At 38.6% G+C, this 14,036-nt stretch overlaps 1 protein-coding gene across 1 annotated transcript in view; it reads left to right on the top strand.

Moving 5' to 3' along the window:
• NCAM2 (neural cell adhesion molecule 2) overlaps positions 1–10,816 on the top strand; it is a 582,026-nt gene extending 571,210 nt beyond the window's left edge. Inside the window, exon 18 of the mRNA XM_030579736.1 lies at positions 5,591–10,816. Within this exon, the coding sequence (XP_030435596.1) occupies positions 5,591–5,702 (112 nt within the window). The 3' untranslated portion in view covers positions 5,703–10,816. The remainder of the gene's footprint in view (positions 1–5,590) is intronic.
• Positions 10,817–14,036: the final 3,220 nt, after the last annotated feature.

Raw genomic sequence — 14,036 nt, 5'->3', positions numbered from 1 at the left:
TCCTGGTAAATAGTTATCTCAATAAAGAGCCAGTGCACATGAAATATGCACCAGCCCTATGCTAACTGGGTATTTCCTAATCCTCAGGTAGTCAGCTAATCAGGCTTTCCAACCACTTTGTGATTACAGACCAGTACAAAGCAAATCATAGTGGGGTCCAGGATAAAAATGTTTAATGGTAGGCCAGGGATTGGCAACCTCTGGCATGCGACTCGCCAGGGTAAGCCCCCTGGCCATCCGGGCCGGTTTGTTTATCTGCTGCGCCCGCAAGTTCGGCCGATCACGGCTCCCATAAGCTGCGGTTTGCCGCTCCAGGCCAATGGGGGCTGCAGGAAGCAGCGTGGGCCGAAGGATGTGCTGGCCACAGCTTCCCGCCACCCCCATTGACCTGGAGTGGCGAACCATGGCCAGTGGGACCCGTGATCAGCCGAACTTGCGGACGCAGCAGGTAAACAAACTGGCCCGGATGGCCAGGGGGCTTACCCTGGCGAGTCGCGTGCCAGAGGTTGCCAATCCCTGTGCTAGGTAGCTCAAAGTCTAGTGTATAGTGATGGAGGAGGCTCAGATTACACTCTTCTCTATACACAAGTACCCTGGTTATCAAAGAGAAAAGTGTTGCAAACAGAGTTTGAGCTGCACAAAGGAATCAAAGTCTTGTTCTAGTTAAATCACTTTATAGAAGGACAAAATTATCGAAGCCAGAGTGCTTGGCAGATATGTTTTCTCCTGAATGATCCAATTATAAGTATGCAGGGAAAATGCTTCACAATTTTTGACTGGGTGTAGGGGAAATAATAACATTTAAAAACCTTGTGGGGAGAATGGGCTGAGAGTCACAACCTAGTTTCATTCTGTCTTGAAACCATTTTTTCCAAAGATTATAAAGATGTAATTTGTCATCTCCAAAAGAAATCCTAATTGAATATTAAACCAAGCTGAAATTAAAATTTGCAGAGTACTTTGTACACAGTGAGAGGGATAAGAAAGGTTTGAGGAGAGTTAGCATTGAGACACCCTTTGCCTTGGATATTGCGGATCCTGATATCCTCATGGGATCTGAGATCAGATTTATTGAATTTAATATGTGATACCAGCAGTAAAAACCCAGTTGCACTGTCCTCCATTGGTTGATTCTGGAGTACTGCCAGGGTTGACCTCTCTCACTAATAATGCAAGGAACTACTTACTTCCACACACAATCATATGTCTTTGCGAGCTAGTATTGTCATCAGTCATATGAAAAGTTATTAAGCCATGGTATTTGAATAGTTTTGGGATTGAAAATAGACCACATATGACTCTTAGTTCAGTTATGCCCCACCAGGATAAAGAAATAACAATGGCCATACTGGGTCAAACCAATGATCCATCTAACCCGGTATCATGTCTTCTGACAGGGACCAGCGCCAGATGTTTCAGAGGGAATGAACAGAACAGGGCAATTATTAAGTGAAACATCACCTGTTGTCTGGTCCCATCTTCTTGCAGTCAGAGGATTAGAGATACCCACAGCTTGGGGTTGCATCCCTGAGCATCTTGGCTAATAGTCATTGATGAACCTCGACTCCATGAATTTACCTAATTCTTTTTTAAACCAAATTGTAATTTTGGCTTTCACAATATTCCCTGGCAATGAGTTCCAAAGGTTGACTGTGTGTTGTGTGAAGAAGTACTTCCTTTCCTTTGTTTTAAACCTGCTGCCTATTAATTTATTCAGGTGACCCCTGGTTTTTGTGTTATGTAAAGGGGTAAATAACACTTCCTTATTAACTTTCTCCACACCCATCATGATTTTATTGACTTCTATCATATCCCCCCTTTGTTGTCTCTTTTCCAAGCTGAACAGTCCCACTCTTTGAAATCTCTCCTCATAGGGAAGCTGTTCCATATCCCTAATAATTTTTGTTGCTCTTATCTGTACTTTTTTCCAATTCTAATATATCTTTTTTGAGAGGAGGTGACCAGAACTGCATGCAGTATTCAATATCATATATATATGTATAGTGGCATTATTATATTTGCTGTCTTATTATCTATCCTATTCCTAATGGTTCGTAACATTCTGTTAGCATTTTTTACTGCCAATACACATTGAGCGAGTGTTTTCAGAGAGCTATCTACAGTAACTCCAAGATCTTTCTTGAATGGTAACAGCTAATTTAGACATCATCTTTCTGTAGCTATTTTTGTTGGTTATGTTTTCCAATGTGCATTACTTAGCATTTATTGTCACTGAACTTCTTCTGCCATTTTGCTGCCTAGTCATCCAGTTTTGTGTGACCCCTTTATAACTCTTCACAGTTAGCTTTGGACTTAACTGTCTTGAGCAGTTTTGTATCATCTGCAAACTTTGCCACCTCACTGTTGAACCCATTTTCCAGACCATTTATGATTCTGTTAAATAGCACAGGTCTGACTATAGATCTTTGGGAGACCTCTCTACACTGTGAAAACTGACCATTTATTCCTACCCTTGTTTCCTGTCTTTTAACCAGTTACTGATCCATGAGAGGTCCTTTTCTCTTATCTCGTGGCTGCTTACTTTGCTTTAGAACCTTTGGTGAGGGACCTTTTTAAAGGCTTTCTGAAATATTCAAAAATAACCAAGAGCAAACTTCTCTCTGATTTAAGAACTAAATAATTAAATGCTACAACTGTAGTCACTGTGAAAAGTGAAATATACTTCAGGGTTTTTTTAATATGAAAGCAATAACACATGCAACATGACCATGTTTTGTATATTAATAATATTGGAAGAGTTCTAATATAATTTGTCATATCAATGGGTCATTTGTGAAGGGTGGATTACAGTCATGAAATAGTTGAAAACAATTCATACCTTGGGAATTACACAGTTAAGGCCTGATCCAAAGCCAGGTGAAGTAAATGAGTTTTTTTATGACTGTTATGCAGGAAACATCACTTAGTTACCTTAGGAAACTGAAAAACTATTACAGATAGCCATGATAGTCTTTTTGTCATTACAATAAGTTGCATACCTAGAAAAAAAGTTAATGATTGCTTTGTACTTTTCAGTGTCAAGTTAATTCAAGTAAAAGCATTTGAATTCAAATGGGAAAAAATATTAATTCTGGCAACTACAAATTAACATTTGAAAGTAATTTAAGGCATACAGGAAAACTCCAAACCAACAAAAAATATTGCATGCACTTAAAATAAAATTAAATATTGTCAATATCTTGTGAATTTTAATTTTTTTATAAAATCGATTACAACTGGAGTTGTGGATTTTTAAGGTATATATCAAATCTAAAAAAAACAAGCTTGTTAAGACGTTGAAGTCAAAGAAGAGATTCTTTGGATTTGTTGAGTGTTCTATGTTTCTTTCTTTCTCCTTTGTAATTAAAGCCATTCTATGATCTTCTCAGACTGATCTTTAAAAACATGGATATCTGAGTTCATTTCCTCACATTCATGGGGGTCACAGGAACTTTTCTATTTGAAATAGTTTGCAATTGTTAGTGACATACTCCAAGTCTACTACTTGTGCATAATCAGTTTCTATTGAATATCTCACCTAATCCATCTGTCTGTTGCCCAATCACTTGTGTGTTGAGGCATTTCCTTTCCTTCAGCTTCTCAAAATATATTTTATATCTTCTTCTTCAAACTCACAAATCCCCTCCTTGTCCTATCTTTGTTGTATTTCAGGTAGTTTGTGTTCATTTTTTAATCTTTTGATAAATTGTTTTTTCCTTGTTCATTTCTAGTTTAAATTTCATAAAACCAGGGATTGGGAGATTAGTTTGTCTTTATTGATATTAGATACTGTGATTAGAAGGTTTTCTTAATAGGTTCTTCAGACAGGTTTTGAACATTACCTTGATGCTCTAGAACAATGCAATCTAAACTAAAGAATTTAGCAATTTTCTTGAATAAAATCAGATGTCTCATGTTTGCCATTTAAAAATATTCTTCAAAACAGAACCATGATTAGCAACCACTATGCTTGGTAATCTTTATTACAGGAATATTTTGGGAAAACCACATGCATTTTTTACAACTAGCCACTGGCAATAGGAATAGAAACTATTTCCAAGAGCACTGAAGATGAGATTGGTCTACTGTCTTTTCTGTAGATTAAGGAAAGGAATTTAAAAATTGTTTAACATTTTCCTAACTCTTATACCATTGGAATTAGTAGTTAAGCAACTCCAATGCACTGTTAGGTCAGCAGTGAATGCTTTGGAAAATCCCACCCTGAAGGTCTACATGCATAGCTTTCAAATAAAAAACAGCTTTCATCAATGGGAGAAGTGAAGATGATCAATGTCTTTGTGTTTTGTGCTTGAATATCTGAGTAGTCAGTCATCCCGAGAGATACTGTTAATTAAAACTAGTTTGATATAATGAACTGACTTGTAATGATGAAATTTCCCTTTGCCTTTCTAATATAACAAACATTATCAGTCACAAGATCAACCCCCCAAGGATACATCTAAGTCTTCTATAAAATCAAGTTTGATTTAGGCCCTGATTCAGCAAAATACTTGATCTAGGTCTGTCCGTTTTCAGCAAAGCACTTAAGCATGTGTTTAGGTCCCAGTGAGCATATGCTTAAGTGCTTTGCTGAATCAGGGCCTCTGTCAGCTTTCTGGTGTTTCCTTCCATTTTCTGAAACTTCCTAAATAAACTTTTTCTCTGTCAGATCTTTTTACACTTGCTCTTTTCTTGCAATGAGTGAAATCTTGACACTACTGAAGTCAATGCAAATTTTGCTATTGACTTCAGCGGGTCCAGGATTTCACTCTGTGGATGCAAGGGCATGAAAGACTTCTAAAACCAATATTCTTAGAAGTGCACAATTTGTTTCTGAATCTTTGTTTGGATTAATGAGGAATATCTTAATCCACCGACAGTGCAGAACCAGACTGATATCCGTCTCAGGCTACCACTCAGGGAAGTAACAGTGCACATGGCACTCCTTTATCCACCTCCATTGGTGCTGACTCTGTGGGTGCTCTGGGACTGGAACACCCATGGAGAAAAAATGGTGGGTGCTGAGCACCTACCAGCAGCCCCCCTATAAGAACCCTCCCTCCTCCCAGTGCCCCCTGCCCACCGGCAAGCCCTGCCAGTCAGTGCCTCCTCCTCCCTCCCTGCTGCAATCAGCTGCTCTGCAGCACACAAGAGGCTCTGGGCGGGAGGGAGAGGTGTGAGGACGCGATGCGCTCAGGGAAGGGAGCAGAATGGGATGGAAGAGGTGGGGCTGGGGCAGGACAGAGTGAGAAGAGGAGGGGGTGGGACCTTGGTGGAGGGGGTGGAGTGGGGGCAGGGTCTGAGGTAGAGCTGGGGGAAGCACCTTCCCGGCACATTGTAAAGTCAGTGTCTGTGCTAACCTGCACTATCTACCCACATTGCAAGTACATTGCAGGGAGCAGACTCCACAATTTAGAGACTTTATATGAATGGATACTGCACTTACATTTTCTATAAAAAACAGTTTGGTGCTTATAATATAGTTCTTTATATGTATATAACTATACATATAACAGAAAAAAATGTTCTTTAAAAAAACAGTTTGGTGCATTATTTGAAGTAAATCATGGCTTTTTCTCATTTCTCACAGGAAACTGCCCCTAAAAGAAGAAAATGGGAAAGAAGCTTTAAATCCAGAAACTATAGAAATCAAAGTTTCTAATGACATCATTCAGTCAAAAGAAGATGATAGCAAAGCATAAAAAGATGACTACAGCTGTCCAAAAAAAGTATTTGGATTGGAGTAACCCCGTGACCAAAACTCTACAGCTGACCTTAATTTCTTGGGCAATTTAAGCTTGGAATAGTTAGTACACGTGTACATATGATCAAACAACTTCTGTCTACAGTACCTCTCTATTTTGTTTTGTTAATGTTTTAGTATGTAGTCCTGGATGACCACAGTCCCTTGGTATCAATTTGAATCTACAGAAAAAGTACTGTAATTTATTATATGACAAAGGTGATCTATTTATAAAACCACTTTTACCAAGCTACCCCCAGCCACAGACAATACAACAAATAGCTCCATATCCTACAATGCAAGCTAAACATGTGACAGAAAGTGCCATATACGCCTGTGTTTGTTTCCATTGGTAATAGAGCAAAAGATTTAGGTGGCCTTTAAAAGGAGAAGGGGAAAAAAAATCAATCTCAGTATGAAACTTGAGACAGAGGGCTGGCAAAGGTTGAATAGCCACCGTGGCTGTGTTTTGTCATTTGACAGAAAATAGAAAGAATGACTATTAGATAGTGACAGACCTGCACATTGGTTTTAAAATATAGTGCAAGGTTAATAAACACGATGTACACATTTAAAACAGAAATGGTTGAATATTTTGCAGGAAAAAAATGGTCTCGTCTGAACTATATGAGTGTTTGAAAGGCAACTAGATTTTCAGATATTCTGTGTTAATGTTTGGGAGACTGTATGTGAACTAAAATGTGGAAACATTTTTTTTGTGTGAAAAGAAAACTGATTTCTGATAATAGCTTTTGGCTTCAAGTGAAATCTTAAAATAAACATGAGCTCAAATTAGTTGCCTTCATGTACTTATAGATATATATCATTTCTTCTTTGTTTGAACCACCTAGTCATGGAATAAAGTGTTGCATTTTAGTATAACAAAGAAATTGTTCACCCCAATCCAGTAGCATGTTGTTAAACAGTTGTCCTTAACACAGCACTTGTTTGTAGCATAGAAATAATAACTGTATATCCTTTATATTATAAAAAAAAATCAAGAAAGGAGGAAAAGAAGAACTTTGACTACATGGTTAAGAACATTATAAAATTATTAAATTTGCAGTATCCAATAGTCTAAATATTTTTAAGCTGCCCAGTCTCCAAGACAATCACTGTTACTTATGCTGGGTGTGATAGCTATAAACTATTATGATCAGATAATCTACTTCCTTTGGTGAAAAATTAATCATCCTCTGTTGACAATTGATTTTACATTATTACCAATTAGAGGAATAACATTCTGTTCCCAGTCCAGCCCTCAGTATCCATCATCTCCTATAATAATCAAGCCCTGACTTTGGAAGAGGCAGACATAGTCAGCAAATGACCACTAACTGAAATATCTGCTCTTCAGGGGCAAGTTGTGGATCATCCCATAGTAGAACTGCTCCCGAAGGTTTAACTCTACTCAGTGGAGTGACACCCACTTAACTCACATCTAAATTTGGTTCATAGCCATAGTATGCATTTCTAATTGACATGGGGTCATCATGGCCAGGCAGATGACTTTGTGGTCAACTTGGATTAAAAAAAAATGTGAGAAATTACCTGTATATTGGGAGAATGATTATTTAGCCTCCCTACTGGTCTCATCACTAATGTTTTTAGTGGAGCTCCTGCTGTAGATGTGTTGAAATTCATGGCCTCTGGCTTCCTTTCCTTGGGTTGCTTCTAAAATTGACATATTAGTCAAGAAGAAACCAACAATTTTGCGATTTTTTTTCTTTAAAATCCTTCTTGGCCATCACTTAGGGAACAATGCACAATGAGTCAAGATGTCAGGGCAGATGGCGGTATGGTTGGGAAAATAGGTTAAAACAGACTCATGAGACAAGAATGGAGTAGTGGAGGTAGCACTGAAATATGGAGGCTGTGAGAGATGATCTATGATTCTGCTGCACGTCTGTCACTTATAATGCTCAACCAATGCCTCTGGGTTAAGCTAAGCTGAAGAGGTGGCTCCTCAGAAGCCTGCCTTGTTGCTCCCATGCACTGAGCAGGTAGCAGCACAATCAGCCTGCTAATTTTGTCCTCAGTTTCTTTGTGGAACTGAGTAGTCACTGAAAATCCTTAGTAAAGTGAATGGGGCTGGCTCCTAGTCTGTAATTGACAGAGCCACTCCCCATACAGACTACTTACTTCTCCCACTGGCAAAAATGCTCAGAGCCAGAGTCCTTTTCAGCTGAAGCCCTTTTTTATGTGAGTGTGTAACCAACCAGTGTCCTGGACCATTCAGATAGCTTGAGGTAAAGGGAGGGGAAACACCAGGTTCGAGCAATTGTAGGATAATAGGCTGGTGGGGCTCAAGCATCAAGGGCTGGGGCAGGGAGGAAAATAGTCATTTAATCCTCTTGGTGGGACATCATCTGTGTATTCCACCTTCTCTACTGTCACCTTCCCCAACAGTAGTTTCTCCAGGCTCATCAAGGAAGTAGGAAACTCCATTCCCTTCATGTTTCTGCCATTAGAGTGTCAGATCCCATCACTCTTAGTCATGCTAAGTAAAACCTCACTATGCAAATATTCCGGTGTGAAACCAGTGGGATGATTCACACAATAATGGACCTTTGCACTGTAAGCAAAGGTGACAGAATCCAGGTCAGACTATAGTTGCATGCCAAGGGGTTATTTCCCCCTGAATCTTGTACGTGGCTTCTATGGCTGCAAAGCCCCAGATGTTTCCTTGGTCCTTCGTCTGTAGAGACAAATTTTGCTTGGAACTGGATCTAAACTGGGGGGGAGAGAAGTAAGGGGGGAAAAACAAGTGCAAAGGGATTTGAAAATCTAAAAGGCCTGTACAGCATGTTTATTATTTCTATGATTGTACAACTCTTTAAAAGTGAAAAAAAAAAACCTACAAATCTATTTTGTTATTCAATATATTAATGGGAGCAAAAGCATGTCTGAGTACACTACATTACAAAACTGGTATTGCCAGAAATATTTATTTTTCCTGAAGTTATGTCTCTTGCCCAGGATACTGTGTGATGGTCTGAGCATCAGATGGAGCTAAATTAGTGATAGACTATTCCAAGTGTACTCTTTGATTTGAAGATTAATAGGTTTTCTCTTGCTCTTGTCACTGATGCCCTGCAGGAGAAATGCAAAATTATAACTGTTTTTTTACATTATGAAAGAATGCGCCAAAATATCTCTCTTTGCTAATGTTTCCAAATGAGGGACAGCTTGTAGTTTAAATTGTAAGATATGTGTAGAACTGGAATAACAGCCTTTCTTTGTTTTTCCATCTTATTATAGACTGAAAACATACCTGTATAAATGTCACTTTTACTGTCTGAAAGTAATTTTAAATGTTAGTGTGAAATGTCAGAAGAGTTGACTGAATATAACTATTGGTAAAAGTAACCTGAATTGTTACACTGCTTTAGTTTGGGGAAGGAGGCCAAGAAGTCACTTAAATTTTTGACAGTTCTTGGGAGGTTACATGAAACATGGCAAAGACAATCTCTGTTCAACAACAGATAAAGAGAAAAAGAGTTAAAACTGCTTGGATTTTTTTTTTAAGTAGGAGATTCATTTTGATTTACCACAGTATTTTTAAAAATAAATTATTTGCAATTAAATTGTTGCAATTTATTCTAAAAATATATGATGGAGAGTATTTTTGTTGTCCCTTCTCCCTCACCCCTAGTGATTTATTGTTTTCTGTGGGGAGCCAGAAATATTTACTATTTTGTTGATGCTAATGCCTGAGTGACAAAGCTTAATTTATTTAGGCCCTAACCTTGCAAGCTATGTTGCAGGGTGGGCAGACCCTCCACCCATGCAGCACCCCATTGACTTCGGTGAGGATGTGCACAGGCAAAAGGTTCTACTTGCTTGGAACAGTTTGTGAGATCAGGGCCTAGTTTTTATCTTCTTCATAGATATGTAGAACTTTAGCGTACAATGACAGTCATATAGACAGGCTGTTTTGACAACAGTTCATGGCATAGTAAATTCAGCTTGACATCTTCAATCTTTGAACTGATGTTTATCTGAAAAGTGGCTTTCTTTTCATGATGGTAATAATATCAATCACGTCCTTATTCATTTAAGTGCCAATCATTGAATGTAGTATTACAATCATGTCATTTTTTCCATTTCTTAGAGCAGATAATCAAGATGTATTTGTGCCTTTGAATAGCATGCCACTCTGCTTTATTTAAAGAAAACAAAAAATAAAAAAAAAACCCTTCTTCAATAATTTGCCTACTAATCCTGTTTAGAAGATGTGAAATCTTTATATTGATATCGTTTCCTCCTCAGAAATGTAAAATGTATCTAAGTTAAGCTGTCAATCATATTTTTCAATTCACTTTAATATTTAAAACCCTAAACCTGTAAAAGATTTGAACAGGTAGCATGTTTGTTCCAATTTGCGGGAGCCATTGTTAAATGTTTTTGCTGTAGGTAGAGAATGGTGTGTTCAGGATTTAGGTAGGAATAGGCATTGCCTTGTGTGGGGGTAGTTGGACCAAATGCCTCAAGTTGAAGCTTTTATTGAAGATTCATCTAGGGATCCTCCACACAGTTATTAGTCCTCCTATTCCCTCTAAAATGTTCACAACTACTTTCGGTTCCGAAAGGAACCCTGGAATCTCTTCCCACTGTTTTACTTTGAGTAAAACCATTGTGAAAGTTACCTGCAGAAATATTCATGGCTTCACTGTCTCTGTTATAGCGGTCCCTGGAACTAACTTATTTGGAGTATTTGCTAGAGGTATTGGGTAAAATTCACTCTTGTGTAGAAAACCACCATGAGGCCTATGTACTATATATGCCCACAGACCCAAATATTGCAAGTTGACCTGCAGGGATGTGGAGGGAAATCCCTGTGTAGAAACCCACTGAGTGAAATCATGGCTTTAAAGAAGTTAGTGATAAAAATACAATTGACTTCAGTGGGGGCCAGGATTTTATCTATTGACTTCAATGGGTTCCACATTTGCTCAAGGATCTTCCCACTTGAATCACCTTGGAGAATCAGAAGTGACGGTGTGTCTATACTGCAATTAATAACCCCCATGGCTGGCCTATGCCAGTTGACTTGGGCTTGCAGAACTTGGGGTAAGGGACTGTTTAATGGCAGTGTAGATCATAGAATCACAGGACTGGAAGGGACCTCGAGAGGTCATCTAATCCAGTTCCTTGCATTCATGGCAGGACTAACTATTATCTAGACAAAGGTTTTTGTCTAACCTGCTTTTAAAAATCTCTAATGATTGGGTTTCCACAACCTGGGCAGTTTATTCCAGTGCTTAACCACCCTGAGCGAAAGTTTTTCCTAATATCCAACTTAAACATCCCTTGCTTTAATTTAAGCCCATTGCTTCTTGTCCTTGTCAGAGGTTAAGGAGAATACTTTTTCTCCCTCCTGCTTGTGACAACCTTTTATGTTCTTAAAAACTGTTGTTACGTCCCGTCTCAGTCTTCCCTTGTTCGGGCTTGAGCTGGAGTCTGGGCTCTAGGACCCTGGGAAAGGGGAGAGTCCCAGTCATGTCTACACTGCAAGCTCCTTAGCCTGAGTCCTGTGAGACAGAGTCAGCTGGTACAGTCCAGCCACAGGTATCTGATTACAGTGTAGACATACCATTAGGACACACATGTGGTATATCAGCTTTGTATTGCCTCTCTTCACAGGGGATATTTTCTTTATTAGGGTTTAGTACTGATCTCAAAATTGCATCACAATTTTGTCCCATACCTTAGCATATTTCAAAGTTAGTAAGGAGATGAAGAAATGTTTCCCTCTGAGTTACAAATGGTGATTACCTAACCTTTGAATAAAGGTAAAAGATGTATTCGGAGGAAGTGGGGGTTAAAACTCAGTTTGGTTTGCTGCAGACAGCGGCAGAGCTTAGTGGAAAACTACCATGGTTAAGTTAATATTTCTGTTTTGTTTTTGTTTTTTAACAGCCCATTGAAGAAAAAAAAAGTCCCTTCACACTTCACTGCAATATTTTTCAAATAATAATATAATTTTAAGGAAGCACCTAATCAAATTGGTTGCTTTTGGAAAACCACCAAATTTTAAGGGATTTGCAGAATTTCCACCGTACATGTAAATGAGCAATTGATGCAAGATTTGATTTGGGCTTGATACAAACTGGAGTCTTTCCACTTACTGCAATGTGTTTTGGATCAGGCCCTTTAAAGATCATACTTTATCAATGTATTTTTCCTCTTAAAAGACATTGTGAGCCCAGTGTTGTTTGACTTTCCAACTTGGATTGGCCTTTTCTAGCCCAGGATAATGAAATCAATATGGTCTGCCAAATTCATATTGACAGATTTTAAATCAGAGTTCAGACTGGAGACATGGCAGGAGGACCTGATGCAGTGCAAGAAAGCTGACAAAAATAAGGAAAACCAGAAAAGGGAGAACGGGTGTAAAGGATTGAGCAATCTAGAAGAGGGGCAGCTGCTAAGATGGTAGGTTGCAGCTAGATAGGGTGGTGGCAGAGAAACTGACCTGTTAAACCAGAAGAGGTCTCTGGAGAGGTTAGCCTGAATTGGGAGTTTTGAACTGTGAACGCTAGCAAAAGGAGAACATTAGCCTAGATAGACGCTATAATTCTTCCATGTAATTAGGCTATATTTAAAAAATAAAGAAAACTGTGGATTGGAGTGGGGGAGAATAATCCCTCAGAATGTATATAAATCGGTACAAAAAATAAAGCAGAACACTTTACTTCTTCAGGAAATGTTATTGCTAATGGTATAGAGTTCTCACTACAAATATGTACATTATTTCGACAAGACTTAAAAAAGATAGCTTTCCTGCTATAATGAGCACTTGGTATGTATTTTGTATGCTGTGTACAAACTAAGGGATACCATATATTGTTTTTGTTATTCCACACGTCGTCAACAGCCCACTTATGGTATATACCACCTGAATTATGTATTGATGCGTTAGCTACCGCTGGGGCTAGTTTGTTTATTGTTTCAAAATCTTATTTCCCTCTGAAATGCTGTATATATATCTAAACTGTAAAAATAATAATAATAATAATAATAATAATAATACTGCAAATGCTGAAGTTTTGTATTTATGAAAGACATAGAAAGTATGGCTTAAAGTATATCAATTATTTGTCACTCTTCACCATTTGTATATTAATAGTAAAGATACTTTTACTTTCATGAAGTGTTGCATTTTACATTTACTTTTTTGCTGTCTCTAGCAAGTGGCTGATTCTATAGGCAGAATTAATTCTGTAGGTAGGGGGAGGGATAGCTCAGTGGTTTGAGCATTGGCCTGCTAAACCCAGGGTTATGAGTTCAATCCTTGAGGGGGCTACTTAGGGATGTGGGGCAAAAATTGATCCTGCTAGGGAAGGCAGGGGACTGGATTTGATGACCTTTCAAGATCCCTTCCAGTTCTAGGAGAGTGGTATATCTCCAAATTTTTTTTTCAAGGGCATTCACCTTTTCAGAACATTTTAAAGAATTACGGTATATTTGAAATTAACCAAAATTGTGTGCTATTGCCAAAAAATCAGATACATAATTTATTCCTCCTTGTTATGGTGCCTTGTAGCAGTGCTGATAAATGCTCAAGTAAAAGTAATGCTCAGGGTGTATGATACTTCTTTATCTCAAATATCGCATTGGTTAGTATTATTACAGTAACACCAAGAATGGGACCCCTTTGTGTTCTAGGCATGTGATAAGAAGTAATCCTGTCCCAAAGAGCATAGGGACAGAGTTTTAAAAGTACTTAGGCACCTAAAGAGGCATATGGGTGCCTAAGTCTACGAGTTAGACTTTTTCAAACCTGACACTAAGCTGTTGCCTAACCCCTGGTCCATGTGATCCCATAAGTGGCTGCTTTTTGGCCTATTGGCACCTAAACGTCAGCATCCTAAGCACCATTGGAACCTAACCATTGCTGCTACGCCACCATGAATGACCATATCCATAGTATTTGAAGCTAATAAACTGAGCCAGCAGTACAGCTGCATCCACTACCTCCCAGCTCTGGCTCTGATCCTGCAAACACTTAAGCATGTGCTGACTTAATAAATCAATGAGACCATCAACGTATGCAAAGTTAAGCATCTCTGGGTTAGCAGGAACAGGGCCCAAATAGACAAGACAGACAAAGGGGAAAGTATTATTATCTTCATTGCACACATGAGAAACTGAAGCCCAGAGGCCCAGAGTCAGCAACATATAAGCATGTGCCTAACTTTTAGAAAAATGTGTTTAAAACACTGCTTATTTAACCCTTGATCTGGGTTCAGAGAAATTAGGTGACTTGACAAAGTAATAGAGGAAGTTT

This window comes from Gopherus evgoodei, chromosome 1, assembly GCF_007399415.2.
Source record: "Gopherus evgoodei ecotype Sinaloan lineage chromosome 1, rGopEvg1_v1.p, whole genome shotgun sequence".
Lineage (NCBI taxonomy): Eukaryota > Metazoa > Chordata > Testudines > Testudinidae > Gopherus > Gopherus evgoodei.
The sequence above is the reverse complement of the archived record's forward strand: the minus strand, read 5'-3'. Positions and strand labels throughout refer to the sequence as shown.